At 43.4% G+C, this 21,274-nt stretch overlaps 1 protein-coding gene across 1 annotated transcript in view; it reads left to right on the top strand.

Moving 5' to 3' along the window:
* The window catches only part of MYO1D (myosin ID), a 361,161-nt gene that overhangs the window by 111,533 nt on the left and 228,354 nt on the right, over positions 1–21,274 (top strand). The window contains exons 10-14 of the mRNA XM_047080805.1: positions 15–129; positions 4,635–4,805; positions 8,520–8,590; positions 11,988–12,062; positions 19,153–19,285. Coding sequence (XP_046936761.1) covers positions 15–129; positions 4,635–4,805; positions 8,520–8,590; positions 11,988–12,062; positions 19,153–19,285 — 565 coding nt within the window. The remainder of the gene's footprint in view (positions 1–14; positions 130–4,634; positions 4,806–8,519; positions 8,591–11,987; positions 12,063–19,152; positions 19,286–21,274) is intronic.

The raw sequence follows: 21,274 nt of genomic DNA, 5'->3' as shown, positions 1-21,274 counted from the left end.
TCCTCTTCCTACAGCTTTGAGCAGTTCTGCATCAATTACTGCAACGAGAAGCTGCAGCAGCTCTTTATCCAGCTGGTTCTGAAGCAAGAGCAAGAGGAGTACCAGCGGGAGGGGATCCCCTGGAAGCATGTGAGTGGGCTTCTCCGGGAAGCACCTTCATGTGCTTCATGTGTCGGCAACAATGTCAGATCTTACCATTTTAGGAGTTTTGTTTTAATCTTCTCGAGTATGTGCAACACGTAAACATTAGCTTCCCTTTTGGGGATATGCGATTACAAGTCACGTTCAGGGTTGATAGGTGCGACTTCTCTAAGCTGCTGGCCTGCCTTGTTGGTGCCCAGAAATGCTGAGTTACCACCTTTGCACTTTCTAGCTGATGCCACATGGGTTTTCTGGTTTGTATCTGTCTAGGAGAGTTTAGTGTCATTTAGAAGTTACTCAGAGCAGTGACTTTTGCCTTAAATTGGCTGGACTTTGCTTCCAAATTTAGTTTGTCTTCTTTCCTTCCTCTTTCTCCTCTTATTTCTACTCTGTAATCTAAATGGCATTGTTATCTCCAGTTAATATGGTTTATATTCTCTGAAATCCATGCATGGAAACACCTGCATTCACATTTATTTCCATTGGCTTGCCTTCGTGTCACACCTTGTTATCACCCCATGGCCCTTTGTGAACGTTGACAGTTGTTACAGTCAAACAGTTGCAGTGAGGTAGAACCAGGAGCGGGATTGCCCCAGGACACAGGCCCCAGACGTCACAGCCAAAGAGCCTGACTTACTTGGCTCTCTTGTTGCTTACCATTAGACCCCCTGCTTAAGACAGGATGAAACCTACTAAACTTTTCTTTTAAATTTGTATTTTTAAACAGTCTTGAGAACAGACTTGGAAAAAAATGCAAAAACTTTTGAGTTTCCACACGTCTCTGTGTTTATAAAACTGTTTGTCCTCTTGCCAAATAGAACAGTGTTTTTTAAGTATCCAATGTAATAGTAAAAAGCTATTTGAGGTGTTGTATGTAAATTACTTTTATATTTCTTTCCACCTTCCTACTTTCTGTCTCCTCCCATTCAGAAAGGGAGACAGTGGTATAATTAATAGCTGTCCTGCCTCAAATTTCATATTCACCTTCCATCATATGTTAAACATCAGAATACCATAAGAAAATTTTGTTCAAGTATGTTAGTGTAATTTTACCAATTTACAAATGAACCAAAAGGTGTATTATTACTTTATAATAGGATCACCTACAATTTTGATTTACACCGTGAACTCTCGTGGCACATTGGAGATGGAATTCAATTAAGTTTAGATGCAGCTTTCTTTGAACGGATCTGGTGTACAATTTAATACACAGTATAACTGAAGCTTAGATTTTTATAGCAAATTTAATCATGAAACTTATGATTCAGATGTGATTCAGAGATACTGGCCAAAAATACCCTTTAATAATTGGGGTATCCAATTCCACAGGCATAGCTGATAAGGAGAAAAGTCAGCAGTTCTAGTAGGCTATTCCAAACATCTGAAAAAGGAGCAGAAGCCCTAAAAATGCAAAAATCCTTAGCAAAATAAACCAGGAAATAAATGTCCTAGAGGGGGCAAAAAGCTAGATCCAAGGTAATTGTTACTGTACTAACTACATGCCAGGTCTCCCCAAATTAAAATCTCCATTCTGGGTAATTATTTCCTTTAAAAACTCAATTTCTGAACATAGTGATTGATTTTGTTTAATGTTTTTTTATTATGGAAGATTTCAAATACACATAAGAGCAGAGATCGTAATATAATAAACTCCATGGACCCGTCACCCACCATAACAGTTACAGTGGGTTGCCAGTCTTGGGTCGATCTGTACCCACCCACACACCCCCAGATTATTTTGAAGCAGATCTCAGACATCATATTATTTCATCTGTAAATATTCCAGTGTGCTTCTCTGAAAGATAAAGCCTTTTACATTGTATGGCATTTTACAAATACTGTAACCATGATACCATTATCAAAGTAAAAAAAAAATGTAATGGTCATTCCTTAATATCCTCAAATATCCACGCAGTGTTCACATTGCCTCAGTTGTTTTACAGGTTTGTTTTTACAGTTTGAATCTGGATCCAGGTAAGGTTCTTACACTGTGGTCAGTTGGTAGGACTCTCGCATACGTATAGATTTCCTGCTCCATCTCTTGTTTCCCTGCAATCTTCCAACGAAGAGAACGAGTCGTTTGTCCTGTGGACCTGCCCACAGTCTGGATCCTGCTCGTTGCATTCCCTTGGTGTCATCTGATATATGTCCCTGATCCGCGTATGTCCTTGGTTGTTAGATCTGGAGTCTTGTGTGGTCTCAGAATCAGTGTTTTTCTGCCAGTCTGTTTCAGAGGTGGTATATGTAGATTCCCATCAGAAGGTCCCTAATGCTTGACTCACTTTTACAGGCTTTTGGTGCTGTAGTTAATGTCATTTTTGGCTGTTGACAACTTGACTGTGAGGCACAAAGCTGCTCTATTTGGGGTGGCAATGGGAGACCTCTGTGCCCCTGAGCTACTCGTCATATCTCTTCTTGCCCCCTGGAACCCCCAAGAAGCCTCCTGGTAATCAAGGTTGCTGGAAGAACCTGGTTTGGAAGCCACGACTTTATTTATTTTTTTTTTTTAATTTTTTTTTTCAACGTTTATTTATTTTTGGGACAGAGAGAGACAGAGCATGAACGGGGGAGGGGCAGAGAGAGAGGGAGACACAGAATCGGAAACACGCTCCAGGCTCTGAGCCATCAGCCCAGAGCCTGACGCGGGGCTCGAACTCCCGGACCGCGAGATCGTGACCTGGCTGAAGTCGGACGCTTAACCGACTGCGCCACCCAGGCGCCCCGGAAGCCACGACTTTAAGCACTGAAGTAACATTAAAGTTACAAACTAAAAGTTTCTGAACTTCTCAGCAAAGACTAATCACTTTAGTTTTACAGTTGGAACTTTAGAGGACTTAATTATTTTGTCCCTAGGACAGAAGACTTAGTCTTTAATTCTATACTCCCAAAGTCTAAGACTTCAGCTAATAATTAGTATAGAGTTACTGCTTTTTGAGAATAGTAAGGATATTTTTTCGAAAGATGGAAATAACTTTTTCTCCCTAGTTAGGAAATGTAATACATGTCCACAGTAAAAGTAAATATTTAGGCCAGGGTTTCCCCACCTCTGCATCATTGACATTTGGACCAGATGAGTCTTTGTTATGGGGCTGTCTTGTGCATCGTGACGCCTAGTGGCCTCTTCCCATGGCACATGTGGTCACGACCACCAGAAATGTCCCCCAACAGTGCCACATGCCCCTGGGGGGAAAAAGTCATCCTCTTGAGACTCACTGATTTAGCAAACTAGCAAAAGTGTAAGAAAGGAAGTAGAAGCCACCCAGTCTGCAGACGTTCAGTCCATGGATACAGAAGAGAACTTGGAAGAGTAGAGGGAGAGCTGAAACCCACAGACAGAACCGGCATGAGCACCTGGAGCAGGAGTCCATATGAGACTGTAATAGTCCATTGTGAGCGTATAGGTCTTATGGTGGGTGATGGAGACGACACTCGAGTTTAGGTACCTCCTGAATGAGGGGGAAACAGGAACACACAGGACTAAAAGTGTGATAACAGACTGCCCACCTTCAAATGATGTACAGCTAGCCTGAGTTAGTCCGGCGTGAGTGTGGTGAGATTTGTGCTGTAGACCATCCAAATAAACAGACGTAGCAGAGGAATTTTGTGTAAACCCTGTGTATATTGAAGTTGCTGAAAAGGCAGATGTTATTTGGAACTTTTTTTTTTAATGTTTATTTATTTATTTTTGAGGTGGGGAGGGCAGAGAGCAAGGGAGAGAGAATTCCAAGCAGACTCCACACTGTCAGTGCAGAGCTGGACATGGGGCTCTGTCTCACGAACCATGAGATCATGACCTGCTCTGAAACCAAGAGTCAGACATTTAACTGACTGAGCTGCCCAGGTGCCCCTGAAAAGTTTATTCTTCTCTTTTGTGGAAACTTTCATCTCAGAATTAGATTTTTTTTTGTATTTTTCCCAGAGAAATATCAAAACTCTGTTAGACCCGTGAATGCTTTTTAACTTTGGGGAAGCTGGAGAAGATGCTCTTTTGAGTTTTAGTCATCTGGGGCCATACAACTAAAAATTCAAGTTGTGGTATGATACCTAAACCTCATGAAGTAACATATCGAATAACACTTTAAGGTTACTTGTCGGTCCTTAGTGGAGTGTGGCTCTTGTGGTTAATGGCACACAGATTGGGAGATTGAGAGTATGAAGGAGTAGGGTTAGGTATAGGATTCAAACAAAAGTTAGTGATGACAGAAATATCACCAACTTTATCCTTTTTTGCCTTGAGCTATACTCAGGTAACACAAAGTGTTCATGACAGAGTCAACAAAGAAGTTAAAAACTAAACCTGTGGTAGAACACGTGCTCATTTTAGCATCAGACCTCGTTAATGCTACTCACATACGTAACACCAAGGAAGCTTGACCTAAACTCCTGAAACCAGTGGAGGCATCGGTGTTTTGCCTGGCCCGCTCTCTGTTCCCTCTGGACCTGCTTCTGTGCCGTGTCCTGCAGATTGATTACTTCCGTGCTGTGTCCTGCAGATTGATTACTTCAACAATCAGATCATCGTGGACCTTGTGGAGCAGCAGCACAAGGGGATCATTGCTATCCTAGATGACGCCTGCATGAATGTCGGCAAGGTCACCGATGAAATGTTCCTCGAAGCACTTAACAGCAAATTGGGCAAACATGGTCATTTTTCCAGCCGAAAGGTAGTGTGCTTCATGAGAACTTCCTCTACTTTTGATGTGTAGGATTTTCCCCATTGCTGGACACAATTAAATGGTTTTAAATGTTGGGTTAAAAGAGGTCCACTCAACTAAGCAAGAAAGAGCATAAGCAATCATGAAGCAACTTACTACTGTAAGTAAATCCTGCCTGTCTGGTTTATGGGATGACAAGACTGATAAAAATCATAATATCCAGGAGAGGGAGCTCCAGACTATTCAATTTGTTAGAAATAGGAAAAATGAACATGATTTTAGAAAGCATGATGTCATTTATAACCAATAGGTACAGAGGCCTTGTTCATGTGCTAGAATTTTGTTCCTGCGTCGGATAATTCTGGCACCAAAAACAGCTTTTGTCCTTGACTTTTTACTGTCATCAGTTATAAAACGTAGTATGTGTCCTCTGCCATAGTTCTTCAGGCTATGTGACTTCTTGAAATGAGGGGAATTCTAGCTGTAATTCTCGTTGTTACAAGGAATTCGTTCCCTTAAACGAATGGGTATCCTTTTAAGCTCCCTATTTTTCACATTCTAAAAATGTCATTAAACAGATGACATTTCTGTAATGGGTGGTGGCGGTCGTGGTTATCAGACCTTTGTGCCGTGCCTCGCAGATACTATGTTTGTCCTGGGAGGGGCAGACCGTCATCCTGGTGGTCTGCCGACACTCTACCAATACAGGCGTGTCTAGCAGCCATAGACTAAAGTAGAAACAGGCTCCGTGCACCATCACTTCCATAAAGAAAGGAGCAAACATTTCTGCTCCTCCATATTTCCATGTAAATCTTTGACACACTGCCATTTTTCTTTTTTTGCACAAATCTATTTTCTGACTTTGTCCCCTTTGAAACTGTGTAATCAGAAGAGTAAGAATCCACAATTAACTGGATAAAAGCACAAATCATCAAGAAATAGATTACTGACTGATATTTATGTTAGGCCAGTTTATTTCTAAAAGATTCTCCTTGGTCTGTTACTGAGGACTGACTTGGATCCCTCCTACAAGTTGGTCGGCTGTCAGATACTACGGTCTGACCTTTGACATGAGGGTTCCGGTCAGAACATTTCCCACATTTGATACAAGGACTTGCTGTTTCCAGGCGTAATCCTGGATGCTGGGGACAGAGCAGTGAGCCAAGTTAGAAGCAACCTACACTATTTAGAGCGATCCATTAAAAGATGGTATTATTCCATGGGCAGATGTCCTGTCTTAGAGAGCTGGGTTACTCACATCCTTTATAATCCCAGCCCAGGTTTTGGAGACTCACCTACATCCTGCCTACCAGATGGTACCTAATCAATGTTTGTAAAATTGAATTGAATTGGTCACGATTATACCAAATAGATCTTATGGAATATTCAGTTTAAAACTAAAACATGCAAGGCTCCGTCCACTTCATTTAAATAAATTAACCATGAGTCTCATATGAGAAGTGACCTCATTTTGATTCACCTTGGCCATTTATACACCTGAATTAAATTTGTCCACCAAATATTTTGAAACATAATCTCATTCTTAAAGTAGCAACTGTACATAGTACTTTTAAGCAGTTGCCACCGATTTAATAAGAAATTGTGAAATGGTGATTTATCTGCAGAAATGGGAATTTTCTTTTTTTTCCTTTATTTTATTTTTTTAAAAAACTTTTTTTTTTTTTTTGAGAGAGAGAGAGAGATGGGGGGAGGGGCAGAGAGAGGGAGAGAGAATCTCAAGCAGACTCCACAGCTGTCAGCACAGAGCCTGACGTGGGGCTTGAACTCAGGTACTATGAGATTATGACCTGAGCTGAAACCAAGAGTCTGAGGCTTGACCTACTGAGTCACCCAGGCACCCCTTTTTTTTCCTTTAAATGTGGAAACCCAGGTTTCTCTGACTCTCAAACCAGGTAGCTCCTTCCTCCAGGATTTGTCATCCCCCAGACAAGTCCTGAGATATTGGGACCTTTAAAGTGTCCCAATTAATTTCTGGAATTATTGCCCTAATGAGGGAAAGAAATGAAATAACCAAGCAGTTAGGATATTTTCATCACTATGAACCTTTCCTTTAAATAATGCTATACTGCTGTATGCTAAGCCAGGTATTATCATTTGCTATTGGTTACATGTTATCTTGAGTTATGGGCGTGTTAAATAAGTTTCTGCCTTGTATTTATTTATGGGGCTGAATTGTTTTTTAGACGTTAAAGTTATCATGGAGAGACAGATAAATGATCCAATAAACCATGAAATTACTATTTAAAGTATTGTGAGTGTACAAAGTTAAATGATAACATAACTTCTTTTCAGAAAGTAAAGAAAAATCTAAAATCTTCTGTGTTCAGATCGGTTGAGACTTTGCAGTATCCAAATGTGAGAATACTCAGCGTAGGCATCTCCTGGGTCCTTTTCCATGAGGAGTTTTATAAATAAAAGGGTTTTGTAAAATGGTTAATGAGAGACAGAAGGAAAGAGGAATTCAGTTTTTTGGAGATCCCTCTGTATGTTATGTATGTTATGTTGGTCTCCATATCTCATTTCACCTTTAGGACAACTCTCTGATAGAAGTAATTATTAAAGTTGAAATGAAATTAAAAATTTATAAAGTATTAAGTTTAAAAAGTTAAAAACAGAACCAAGATTTGAACCTCGGAAATCTGACTCTCATTTCCTGGAATTATTCACTTGTCTAACTAATAAACTAATTATTCCTTTACTAGTCCAGTTATCAATATAGAAGCCACCATACTGAAACTTAAGTTTTTGTACGTAAGTGCACTCAGTGCTTTATGGATTCTTGGATGTCTGCTTTAGAACCTGTAGGATGTCAAGTGATCCTTCACAGGGCAGACAAAGAAGTCTGGGTGTTACTATAACAAGGAAAATTACAGAAAGCAGTGGAAACCACCAGGCTATATAAAAACTGCCTGTCCGGAACGTATTCCTCTTCCATGAGAAAGAGCTGCAGGAGGCTGATCTTCTTTGAAATGATGGACCTGAACTTGAGTCCCAGCTTAGCAAAAGACAGGTTAGCCAGGCCGTTGTGTACGTGGAGAGCACAGACATTACACCTGGTCCCAAGAATCATCAGAGCTACCACTTACAAGCCATGTGACTTGGGCCTTAGTACGTAAAAGAGAGCTCATAATACTTAACTTACTTTATCAGTTGTGAGGACTGACTGAGACATGTGCACTTAGCAGACAGCAAGCCTTCAGTGTGGTGCTCCTTGAGTGGAGTGTGGAAGAGAAAGAGACTCTGGATAGGCTGGGCCGCACCCAGGCAGCAGCCAAGATTTTAGCATTTCTCTCCCAGGGACGTGGACTTCTTCCATTTTCCAGCTCTTCCCTCCCCTTGCCACTATCCTTCTCTGCATCCAGCTAACGGGAGGAGAAAAGAAGTGCAGAAAGGATCACCCACTTCTTACCAGATTTGGCCTGACATAACCACACTTCCTTTCCACTCACCGTCCATTGTCCAGCACCTGGTCACTTGGCCATATCCAGCTGCAAGGGTGGCTGGGAAATGAAGTCCAGCTGTGTGGATTTCCGGTGTAAGCTCGAAGGTTTTGCCATATAAGCCTCACGCGGTGGGGCATTATCTCATTCATAATGGTATCATGATTTGTGACACTATCATCATCTTATATGAAATTGGAGTATATTTTTAGGAAAGTGAAAATAGCCGTTTTCAAAATAATCTCCTTATTGATTTTCTTAGCTCTGCGCCTCAGACAAAATCCTGGAGTTTGATCGAGACTTTCGAATTCGACATTACGCGGGTGATGTTGTGTGAGTATCTTACTTTGGTACCTAACGCGATGACTGGCATGCAACTTCATTTTAGAAAATATAACCAGAGAAAATAAAAACCGTTTTCCTATTTATTTGCATTTTTCCACCATTTCATAGGCCAGTATATTTTCATCTCCTCACTTAAAAAAAAGGGCATAGCTTCATTCATTCCTTGTTTTTCAACCATTTCTTGAACACACACTATGGCAGCCATGCACATAGTGTGGCCACTATGGCATAGATGCCACTCACATTAGCCGATGGATAAATAAATTGTGGAAGAATGTTAAGAACATATAGAAAGATGGGTAAGATGAGTCTTTTTCTGGAGAAGCTAACAGTTCAGTGGTGGGTGTAGCAGATACATAGGTCACTCTAATGAATGAGAAGGGTCAAACTAGAGATGTGAGGGCATTATGGAAACATTGAACAGAAGTCATTAGCCCAGGGCAAGGAGTATAGAGGGGTTTGGGGGGAGGAAGTGTATCCAGGCTGAATCCTAAAAGTGAGAGGCTTAGGGGAAAGATGAAGGGAGGAGGGAGGAGGGAGGGCATTCCAGAGCCGAGAGCCACCACTGTGTGTGAAGAACTACAAGCAGTTGGGTAACTACAGGAAAATTAGTTTTGCCATATTACTTTTCAAATGTTAATTGAAAAAGTAAAATTCTCATAAGCCAATTTTTCTGGTCACAATGTAAGAAAAGTAGACATTGATAAGAAAATATGACTAAAAATATAACCACCTTAGCATTTGAGTTCCCTGGGGCTACTATAAAAAAAACAAGTGGCTTAACAAGAGAGAAATCCATTCTTATTCCAAAGGCCAGAAGTCGAACTCCAGGTGTCCACAGGGCCATATGCCAGGGGTTATGGGGGAGGATTGTTCCTCACCTCTGCCAGCTTCTAGTAGCTTGTGGCTACATGTCTCCAATCTCTGCCTCTGTGGTCACAATGCTGCCTTCTCTTGAGTGTGTCTGTGTTAAATCTCCCTCGGCCTCTATCTTAAAACTACAATTGTGATGGCATTTAGGGCCCACCTGGGTAATACGGGATACACTTCTCCTCTCAAGATCCTTAGCATCATCACACCTTTTGTTGTGTAAGGTCACATTCACAGAATCCAGGGAATTTGACAAAGATGTCTTGGGGGGGGGGGGGTTGCAGTTCTTCAGCCTACTACACTTAGGATGCTTTGTCCACTGAACACTGCCTCTTATCTTATTATTGTTTAAAGTTTCCTCTTTTCCTTTGTCCTTCTTTTATACGTTAGGAGTTCTGTTCATCAAACCCATTACAGGAAGAGATTACACAACAACAGAAAGGCAAACGATCATCTCTACAAATGCCGAAAAGACATTTGAAGGGATTTTAATAGCTGTTCCTGATTTAAATTAAAACTGAATCATAAAATAATATGGCTCAAGATTATCACCCCATCTGTCAAACTAGCCATTAGTGCTGGAATAGCACCATATTCCACTTTTTCTGGTCCTGTTCCCAGGTTCCAGAATACTAAGAGGGAGGATCCAGCGCGGTGCAGACATCTCCCGCTGAAAATGCAGGCCTCACTTACAGGACACTTTCATACAGTTCAGAAGCATAAAAGCAGAGCTGGTCAGAGGCCATAGAGACCAGCCAGCCCATCCCCTTTGTTTTACAGATTAAAAGACTTATGTAAAGTCTTGACTTATGTAAAGTCTTGACTTATGTAAATTTTTACCCAAGGTCACACTGCAAGTTTCTGGAATAGCTGAGACTGTAGCTAGGTTTCCAGACTCCTAGTCCTGGATGCTAGCTGACCCTTTTGAGGGATATCCAATGCCTCAGACTTCCCCTTCTCTCTTTCAGCCCTTCAGTCCCTTTCTAGATTCTTAGTGGATATCTCCTTTGTGCACAGTGTATTATAAGGTGTGGTCTCAGCTCACAAAGAGCTTCCCATGTAAGATGCATATGTACATATATGGTTGTGTGTGTGTTTATTTATACTCATAAATATGCATGTACATATATATCCACACATTTACATGCATACATCAGGACAATAAAAGATGGTCTAAAATAATCACCACATGACTAATAACAGTATTGTCAGAATTTAGAATAAGCACATGATGTAGTATTTCTGTGTGATAAACCCAGGAAGGCTGGTGGTAGCTAGTCCATAGATTCTAGGAATTATTTTTAAAGGGAGAAGTGGGAAGGGTGCTAGAAATATTCAGGAAATAGTAACTAGGTCCATTTAAGTGGACTGTATCCTTTTTGTAGCATAGAGAAGTAGAAATGTCTGGAAAAGTAGATTGAGATCAAATCATAATGAGAACTTAAAGGCCAAAATAAGGACTATGAAGTTTGAATGTTACAGGTTAGACAATAGGTAAAGAGTCAGGTGGCTTCAGGGTTTCAGTCAAAAGTGACTTGAAGGTCTTAGGAAACAGATCTAGGATGCAGGAGGCAAGGAAGTCGTTTTGGACCTGGTAACCTTGAAGCTCCTGTGGGCTGTGCAGCCTGAAGGAATCTTCTTAGAGAATCAAATATGTGAGGTGAGAACATCAGCGAGGGGTCTGGGTTAGACATCTGAGAATTATCTACACTGATCTGACTGTTAAGGACAGGCAACAAGGTAGAGCCGTTGGGAGCAAGTGCATCTGGAGTTCCTATTTGCCTCACACCTGAGCCTCTGTCCTTGTCACCCTGAGTCCTCCATTACTTTTCTGCCCCCAGCACTGCCCTTGCTGCCCCTGGAGTCCACACCTGCCCCTGTAACAGAGCAGCTCCGATCCCTCCTTCATCACCAACTCAAGTTTATGTGGGCACTCAGCACCTGACACTGTCCCTCCTGGTTTTCTCTCAAGCACTCCATGCATGTGCCTGCTCCTCCCCCTTCATTTGATCTGCTTCCCTGTGTGATCTCCCTTCCTCTTTCCCCTCTGCTTATCTAAATCTTACCGTCCTTTGCAGTTCTCCTTGGATTCTTTTATCCCACCCTGAATACACTGAGAGAACCTTAGGCAAGTCACTTGACCTCCCTACGAAGAGACTAGTAGTTCCTGTCTGTTGCTGTTTTGCTTTGATCTTAGGAGTGCTGGATGATAAACACAGCTATCTTTTTGAGAGTCCCCTTCTTGAGGTAAGCAGTAAACAAGCAGTAGAAAATGGCAGTCTTAATCATAATGATTGATGTTTGCTCTCCTTTTGAGGAATAAAAACAATATGCCCTCTACTTAGTAGGTAAATTTGGAATTTTTAAACACAGAACAAAATGGACAGTATCAGCCCCGTAGATGATTGTTTGCATCATTAACACTGGAAAGGCCTGTAGATTTGTAGAGAAGCTTAAATGTGGCTCTTGCTTAGTGAATAATGCATGTTTTCTGTGTTTTTTTTCCCTCTATTAGCTATTCAGTCGTTGGATTTATTGACAAAAATAAAGACACTTTGTTTCAAGATTTCAAGCGCCTCATGTATAACAGGTAGGATTGAAATTTTATTAACTATCTTTCCATTAAGCTCTTTGACATATATATTGCATAATATGTATGCACATGATTACTTTTATGTGACAGTTTTAAGAGCTTCTGGCAAATTTTCTAGTTCTATTTGATCATATGAATGAAATAATATATTACTTTGTGATTATGGAATCTATAAATTTAGGGCAGGGCCCTGCTGCTGATATCATTTTCCTTGATTTCCCTTGGGTTGCCTCAGTTTTTCTGTTCACTACTACCATCCTTCTGGCACTCCTACCAGTGTCCCCAAAGTAGGCCAGTGGCAGATTCCCATGGTAATGCCTTTGCCTCCAACTAAGAGACCACTTTTAACATCAGCGTGGCATCTGGTGTCAGTGTTGACAGAATCTGAGTGGACAGAACCTTTTCCCAATCCAAGAAAATGTGGAAAAGATGTGGTTAAGTAAAACCAGGCAAAGGATAGTAAGTTCAAACCCAGTAGGAATGCTTTGGAAAGAGGCCCATAAAGAAGACATTCTTAGCCAGTTTCTTCTTTAGGACTAGAGGTACATGTAGTCACTCATATACTAAATCTGCATAGTCAGTTGGTCGGGAGATCATCAAAAATGTGTTACACACCTATGAGCCGTACATTCTTCTATGCCCTAACATCCAGCTGAGAAAAAATTTAGGCTATTGCCCCACCCTCGTGAACCTTCTACTCCAGTGGAGGTGACCACTTGTGCAACAAAATAAGTAACTTTCTGGTAGTGACAAATTGCCGTGAAGAAAAATAAAGTAGGTAGGAGATTGAAGGTTATAGACAAGGAGGGACAAGGGAGGCATTATCGAGAAGGGTGGTCAGAAAAGGCTTCTTAAAAGAGGTGACTTTTGGGACACCTGGGTGGCTCAGTCAGTTAAGTGTCCATCTCTGGATTTTGGTTCAGGTCATGATCTCACAGTTCATGAGATTGAGCCCTGTGTTGGGTTCTCCACTGACAACACAGAACCTACTTGGGATTCTTTCTCTCCCTCTCTGTCTCTGCCCCTACCCCACTCGTGTGCGCGCTCTCTCTCTCTCTCTCTCTCTCTCTCAAATAAATAAACATTAAAAAAAAAAAAAAGATGTGACTTTTGAACAGAGACCTGAATGAAGTGAGGGAGTAAGCCATGAACACGTGGCGGAGGAGAGCATTCCAGGCAGAGAGCAGCCAGTGCCAAGGCGCCAAGGTGGGAGTGAGCGTGGGTATCTTGAGAACAGGCTAGTGCTGCTAAAAGCAGAGTGAGAGGTGGGAAGAGTAATACAGAATGAATTTAAGGAGGTTGGCAGGGTGTGGATCAAGAAGAGTCTGTGAGCCAAGGTAAGGATGAAGTATGAAGAGAAGCCATTGGAATTCATGGTAGGGCACGATTTATATTTTAAAGAACTCACTAGGGCTACTGTGTAAAACACATACTAGAAAGGGCAAGAGTAGAAATGAAGAGACCAAATAGACTAGTAATCCAGATGGTAGTAAGAGAGGTGATGAAAAGTGGTCAGAGCGGGTGATACTTCGAAAGTGAGGCCAACAAGATACGCTGATGGATAGGATGTGTGGTGTGAGGGAGAAAAACAGAAATCTGAGACGGTGCCTGAGCACTGGGGGAGGGATGCTTGAGGAGGGGCCAGCTGGGTGGGGGAGATCCAGTGTGTTGTCCTGGACATGTTATAATGTTGGGCGCTCGGCTGGAAATGCCAAGCAGGCAATTGTAGGTCCGCATCTGGAACTCGGGGTAAAGGAGGAACTGGATCTATAAATTCATGGTCCCTAGTCTATTGACAGTATGTAAAGCTGTAAGACTAGATGAGATTAATGAGAGTGAGCACAGATAAATAGAAGAGGTCAAAAAGACTAATCCCTGAGACTCTCCAGCGTTCGGAGTCGAGCAAAAAACAAGGAACTAGCAAAGGAGACAGGGCTGCCAGTGAAGTAGGAGAAAAACCAGAAACCTGGTATCACAGAGGCCAAGCCAAAAACAAAGTGATTTTCTAAAATATGCATGTATTTATTTTGAGAGAGAGAGCAGGGGAGGGGCAGAGAGAGAGAGAATCCCAAGCAGGCTCCACACCATCAACGCAGATCCCGATGCGGGGTTCGATCCGATGAACCGTGAGGCGATGACCTCACATGAAATCAGGAGCCAGATGCTCAACCGACTGAGCCTCCCAGGCACCCCCCAAAAAAATCATAAACTCTGTGAAATACCATCAAAAGGGAAATGCTGTGAGGGCCGAGATTAACCATCGGATTTGCTGACATGAAGGTCAGGTGGGCCCTTGACAACACTGGTCTCAGTAGAGTCGTGAAAACAAATGTCTGGTTGAGGTGGGCTCCAGAGAATACGGACTATGAGATGTAGAGACGTTGCGTTTAAACGGTTCTTTCAAGAAGTTTTCCTATTAAACGGTACGTCTGTATGGATGTTGAAGCCACCAAGTGATGGAGCTGTCAGCACCAGAAAGTTACAGAGACATGGGAATGCAAGAGGGGTCCGTGGAAAAGCTGGTCATGGGGAAAAGGGACTTTCAGAAAGGAGTTCCAATGCTTGAACTTTCAGGTAAGATGCACCCATTTTGAGGGACGAGTGATGGAGTCTGGCGTTGCTCCGTGGAGTAAATGGCCTCAGTCAGCCAGTGGCAATATCAGCATGTGTTGCCAGGGGAAGGCACCCAGGATATGTAGCAAGAGGCTACAGAAGGTGGCATTTATTACCTTCGTTGTTTTTTTGTTTTTGTTTTTTTATGTTTGTTTATTTTTCACAGAGACAGAGCATGAGCATGAGCATGGGCAGGGGAGGGGCAGAGAGAGAGAGGGAGACACAGAATCCGAAGCAGGCTCCAGGCTCTGAGCTGTCAGCACAGAGCCCGATGCAGGGCTCGAACTCACGAACCGTGAGATCATGGCCTGAGCCGAAGTCGGACGCTCCACTGACTGAGCCATCCAGGCGCCCCAGCCTTCATTACCTTCGTGAATTTTTTCTGGCCCACAGGTCCAGCTCCGTGAGAGGAGCTCCACCTCCTAGTGTTGGGCTCACGTAATCCCAAGCTCACAGGATTCAGGTAGAAACAAAGCTGCGTGTGGGTTTATTTCCAGTGAAAAATCTGACCATGACATGGAATATTTGCATTGGTATGACAGGCTGTCCTCCCCTATTGGAAAACCTGCTTGGAGAGTCAAATAGCAGTGAGAATCTAGTTTATTAACTGAAAGTGAAAACTATTACCCGTAGAATCCATAGTGCTTAGCTGCTTGTGTGTGTAAATGGAGAGGAAGGGAGCCGGCAGGTGGCACGCCAGGTGCACAGACTTCACTCTTGACTTCCTCACTTCTAAGCCATGCAACTTCTGTCTTATCTATTAAGCCTACTGGGTTTCTGGATAAATAAGGTTCCCTTTTAAGAAAAGCGTTCTTTTAGACGTTTGAAAACTATTTTATTATTATATTCATGACTTACGGGCCTGAAGAGTTCTTTCTCTTTAGAATGATTGTATGGATCGCTTTTGGTTCATTATATATGAATTCAACTATTTAACAATAATCATAATAAACATCTTATTTCCTTCATTTCCAACCTTCTCTCCTCCCTCCATTTACCAAGTAATATGGGAATAATCTCTATGGCCAACAGTGAGTAAGGTGGAATTTGGGGCAGCAACCGCATGGACTCAAAGTCTGCGATCTCCAGTCTTGGGGCTGCATCAGAATTTTCAAAGCACACATGTTCTACTTCCTGGTAATTCTATTCAGTAAGTGTTAGGGAGACACCCAGGCCTCCTCTGAACTAAGGGTTGAAAACCATTGCCTTGAATCCTCTCTGCTAAAGACTAGAATGGAAGATTTCAGGAGAAACGGTACGCCCTTATGCGGTCATTTTGATGGTCAGCGCTCACCGGGAGACTAGGGACAGGAGCAGGGAGGGGTGAAATGGGGACCCTGAGCCACACACAGATCATGGGGTTATTTTAGCGCCGCTTCCGGTGGTAGTCAGCACCCCCCGCTAGCAGCGGCGAGGGGTGGGAGTGCTGCTCTGTACAGGCCCGGTCAGTCTTCAGCTCTCCCTTTTTCCTCTCTGCTCTCTGGGCACTTATTCTGGCATCTCACACCTGTCATTTCGGGCCTCTGTGTGCAGAAGTTTACTAGGTATTTGGGGAACCACCTCAGTTTTCTCAGTTTTACACCAGGGAAAGAACAGCGGGCAAAGCGATGGCAGTAGTAAACACAGCAGAGAATGTCCTTGCCGAGTCCTTTCTCTCTCTTCTCAGCCCCCAATTAAAAAAAAAAAAAAAAAAGATTTCTGACAAATAGCATCGTACGATGACAGGTGGTAGCTACTGGACGTGAGCGCTGCATGACATTTAGAGATGCGGAGTCACCGTTTGTACACCTGCAGCCGATGTAACGTCATGTGACAACTGTGCACAAATAGGAAGGAAGAAGGGAGGGAGGAAGGAGGAAAGGAAGGCAGGAAGAAAGAAGTTTCCAGGAAACAACAGTTTGAGTTCCAATTACTTTAAAATCAAAGACACCCAAAATGAAATAGGAAGCAAATCAGTTGAGACCACCACGCATGTTGTAAAAAAACATCTCCACAGAGCTAAATGATGATTTTTACATAATTTTTAGCATTTAAACTGGCCTGAAGTACACCATAGGAATTGGATGGCAACAGTCTTAGTGTCACATCAATAAAATATTGTAACTGCCAGTAGAGTGTGCAAATTCAGCTGCAGTGAGGGATTTACTGGAAGGCAATGTAAACATGGTTCTTTTATATTCCTGTCTGCCTTGTTAGAAAGAGCTGGCTTTTTGTTGTGTTATCTGTTCTGTGTGTTTCTTCCGATGAGAAGCTCCTTTCGTGCCCATGTTTTCTGCCATGCCACATTGAGCATCGTTTTTCACTAGTGGCTTGTCCTCCTCCTGAGGACCACCCAAATCTTTTGATTTTATGTATGTATTGTAAGAGCCGTGTTAACCATTTGAGGGTTCTAGGTAATGATAATGTAGATGTCACTTTAAAGAAATTTAAAGAATTTTTTTAAGTTTATTTATTTAAGTAATCTCTATACCCAACCTAGAGCTTGACCTCACAACCCCGAGATCAAGAGTCACATGCTCCACAACTAAGCCAACCAGGTGCCCCAAGAATGTTTTTTTTTTTTAAGTTTATTTATTTATTTGGAGAGGGAGGGAGAGAGGGACGGGGTGGGCAGAGAGAGGGAGAGAGCGAATCCCAAACAGGCTCTGCACTATCAGCAGAGCCCAACACAGGGCTTGAACCCACAAACCATGAGATCATGGCCTGAGCTGAAACCAAGAGTTGAATACTTAACCAGCTGAGCCACCCAGGTGCCCCAAGAATTTTTTAAATGTAGGATAGTTTGGACACATCTTCTCCATCTGTGATATGGTATCTGCCACTATGCTCTCTCAGCATAATTTTCTGGATGGAGTCTTTTTTCCAGGTAGGCTTTGTGACTCCAGTCTGCAGTCCACTCGTAGCTCCAGTCTGCAGTCCACTCGTGGCTCCAGTCTGCAGTCCACTCGTGGCTTCAGGGTGCAGTCCATATGTGGCTCCAGTCTGCAGTCCACTCGTGGCTCCAGTCTGTAGTCCACTCGTGGCTCCAGTCTGCAGTCCACTCGTGGCTCCAGTCTGCAGTCCACTCGTGGCTTCAGGGTGCAGTCCACTCGTGGCTCCAGTCTGCACTCCACTCGTGGCTCCAGTCTGCAGTCCACTCGTGGCTCCAGTCTGTAGTCCACTCGTGGCTCTAGGGTGCAGTCCACTCGTGGCTCCAGTCTGCAGTCCACTCGTGGCTCCAGGGTGCAGTCCACTCGTGGCTCCAGTCTGCACTCCACTCGTGGCTCCAGTCTGCAGTCCACTCGTGGCTCCAGTCTGTAGTCCACTCGTGGCTCTAGGGTGCAGTCCACTCGTGGCTCCAGTCTGTAGTCCACTCGTGGCTCTAGGGTGCAGTCCACTCGTGGCTCCAGTCTGCACTCCACTCGTGGCTCCAGTCTGCAGTCCACTCGTGGCTTCAGGGTGCAGTCCATATGTGGCTCCAGTCTGCAGTCCACTCGTGGCTCCAGTCTGTAGTCCACTCGTGGCTCTAGGGTGCAGTCCACTCGTGGCTCCAGGGTGCAGTCCACTCGTGGCTCCAGTCTGCACTCCACTCGTGGCTCCAGTCTGCAGTCCACTCGTGGCTTCAGGGTGCAGTCCATATGTGGCTCCAGTCTTCAGTCCACTCGTGGCTCCAGTCTGTAGTCCACTCATGGCTCCAGGGTGCAGTCCACTCGTGGCTCCAGTCTGCAGTCCACTCGTGGCTCCAGTCTACACTCCACTGTGGCTCCAGTCTGCAGTCCACTCATGGCTCCAGTCTGCAGTCCACTCGTGGCTCCAGTCTGCAGTCCACTCGTGGCTCCAGTCTGAAGTCCATATGTGGCTCCAGTCTGCAGTCCACTCGTGGCTCCAGTCTACACTCCACTGTGGCTCCAGTGTGCACTCCACTGTGGCTCCAGGGTGCAGTCCACTCGTGGCTCCAGTCTGCACTCCACTCGTGGCTCCAGTCTGCAGTCCACTCGTGGCTTCAGGGTGCAGTCCATATGTGGCTCCAGTCTTCAGTCCACTCGTGGCTCCAGTCTGTAGTCCACTCATGGCTCCAGGGTGCAGTCCACTCGTGGCTCCAGTCTGCAGTCCACTCGTGGCTCCAGTCTACACTCCACTGTGGCTCCAGTCTGCACTCCACTCGTGGCTCCAGTCTGCAGTCCACTCGTGGCTTCAGGGTGCAGTCCATATGTGGCTCCAGTCTGCAGTCCACTCGTGGCTCCAGTCTGTAGTCCACTCATGGCTCCAGGGTGCAGTCCACTCGTGGCTCCAGTCTGCAGTCCACTCGTGGCTCCAGTCTACACTCCACTGTGGCTCCAGTCTGCACTCCACTGTGGCTCCAGTGTGCACTCCACTGTGGCTCCAGTCTGCAGTCCCCTTGTGGCTCCAGGGTGCAGCCCAGCAGGATTCCTTAGCAGTTTCTATTCAGTTTATTTGAATGTAACATTCTCCTTGCTCTTTCTGTGCTTCTCAGTTCAAATCCCGTGCTGAAGAATATGTGGCCCGAAGGCAAACTGAGTATTACAGAGGTGACCAAGCGACCTCTGACCGCTGCCACCTTGTTTAAGAATTCGATGATCGCTTTAGTGGACAACCTTGCATCAAAGGTAATTATTTTCTTTTCTACGTATCCATTTTATCACCACTTTTGATGGTGGTCAGCACCATTTGCTGTCATTGGTTCCCTCTTGATATATGTTATAGAGAATGTATGATTCGCTTTTTAGGTAATTATGATAAATTGCACTGAACCATATAGATATTTAAAGTGAATGTTGTAATTGAATTCTTATCCCTGTTTTGTTTTCTTTAACATGGCTGGCTGAAATAGTTGTATGCCAGATGAAATGCTTTTCGTTAAATTTGAGTTTTTTATGGTTGTTGACAAGGGGAAACTCTTAGTGAGATCTTTAAAAACTATACGTATATAACTAAAATAGAGTGTGTGCTTAGCAAAATGAGCTTCAGCCCCGTACTGAAGACAGGGCTTGGCTTAAAAAATAAATAAATCTTGAATTAAACAGTAATATGTCAGGGGCGCCTGGGTGGCTCCATCAGTTGAACGTCCTACTCTTGCTTTCGGCTCAGGCCAGTCTCCTCTCTCTCTGCCCCTACCCCACTCATGCTCTTTCTCTCCCAAAATAAATAAAGATTTTTAAAAAACAGTAATATGCCATCTGTATCTCGTGTCCATATACAAAATGACCAGATAGAGTTTCAAGAGGAAGTTTAAGTATTGTCCTTAAGCTGTTACAAAAGTTGAAATAAAATGTTGTATTACTGACCATTGTTTCTTCTTTTTATTGTTCCTTTCAGGTGTAGTACTGTTTGATAAGTTAAGTCTGTTTCTTTCCCCCCATTAAAGAGCAGATTTCTAGCCCAAACTGCTGCTGTTGATAAGTTTGATAAATAAGGCAGCATTCTGGGGCTCATTATTTTTATTCTTTTTTTTTTTTTTTTAATTTCCCTGTTCTGGTGCTTTTCATGTGTTTTTTATTCTTCATTATTATCTTTTTAAAAAAAAACAACTTCCTTTCTAAGAATTTAAATCTATGCTGTTTCTGGTTACTTCACTGTGGATAAATTAGGCAAATGCACAAGAACACATCTGTTCAGTAGCGTTCTATTCCATTTTGTCAGGTTTCTTCGGCCCCACATGACAACAAATAAGCACAATTTGTTGACTTGTAGAATCAAACCTCCAGAAAGGCAGGGCTGAGGATACCAGAACCGAAGACCAGAACACCATTAGAAGTGTTCCTGTTGTCCCTTAGCTTCTCTGTGCATGTCAGCTCCAACCTGCATCATCCTGCAAGAGGGACGGTGAACCTAGAAGGGAGGCGTGTGACCCAAGAAATGGAGAATACAGAACCTTATAAAACATGCTTATAGAATATGTTATAGTTTATAAAATATGTTAGATGTATTTCATTAACTAGAAAAGAATCACCTTTATTTTCTAAAATTGGTGTTTAAATGTGCATTTTTAAAAAACAAAAATTCCAGGGGCACCTGGGTGGCTCAGTTGGTTAAGTGTCTGACTCTTGATTTCAGTACAGGTCATGATCTTGGGGTTGTGAGATCGAGCTCCATGCCCGGTGTGGAGCCTACTTAGGATTCTCTCTCTCCCCTTCTCTCTGCCCCTCCCCTGATCGCATGCACACTCTCTCTTTCTAAATAAAAATTAAAATTCTAGAACCATCTGTAATTTCTGTATCAGGAATTGCATTCAGCTGCTAATAAAAGAGAGATCCCCAAATGAGGGGCTCAAACAAGAGAGACATTTATTTCTCTCTCCTGTAAATAAGGTACAGAAGAAGGTATTCCAGGATGGGTATGGCACACTTAAGATGGTTAGGGAGCTGGCTCCCTTCTGTCTTTCTGCTCAGCCACACTTGGCACTTGACGTCCATCCTCCTGGCCCCAGGTGGCAACTGGGTGCACTTCCTGGGTGCCTCACACAGCATGCTCCTTCCATCTTGTTTGCTATGCCAAGTTTCCAGGGAAGCTGGGAAGTGCATTTTTATTCTGGTCAGCAGCTCACCTAGCTAGAAGTAAGGATTCTGTCTCAGAACAAAAGATGCTGGGTAGGAGGT

Source organism: Lynx rufus, unplaced genomic scaffold (genome assembly GCF_022079265.1).
Source record: "Lynx rufus isolate CCGP_SWC_20201006 ecotype Redwood Valley unplaced genomic scaffold, mLynRuf1.p SCAF_18, whole genome shotgun sequence".
Taxonomy (NCBI): Eukaryota; Metazoa; Chordata; class Mammalia; order Carnivora; family Felidae; genus Lynx; species Lynx rufus.
This window is presented reverse-complemented; position numbering and strand designations above follow the sequence as displayed.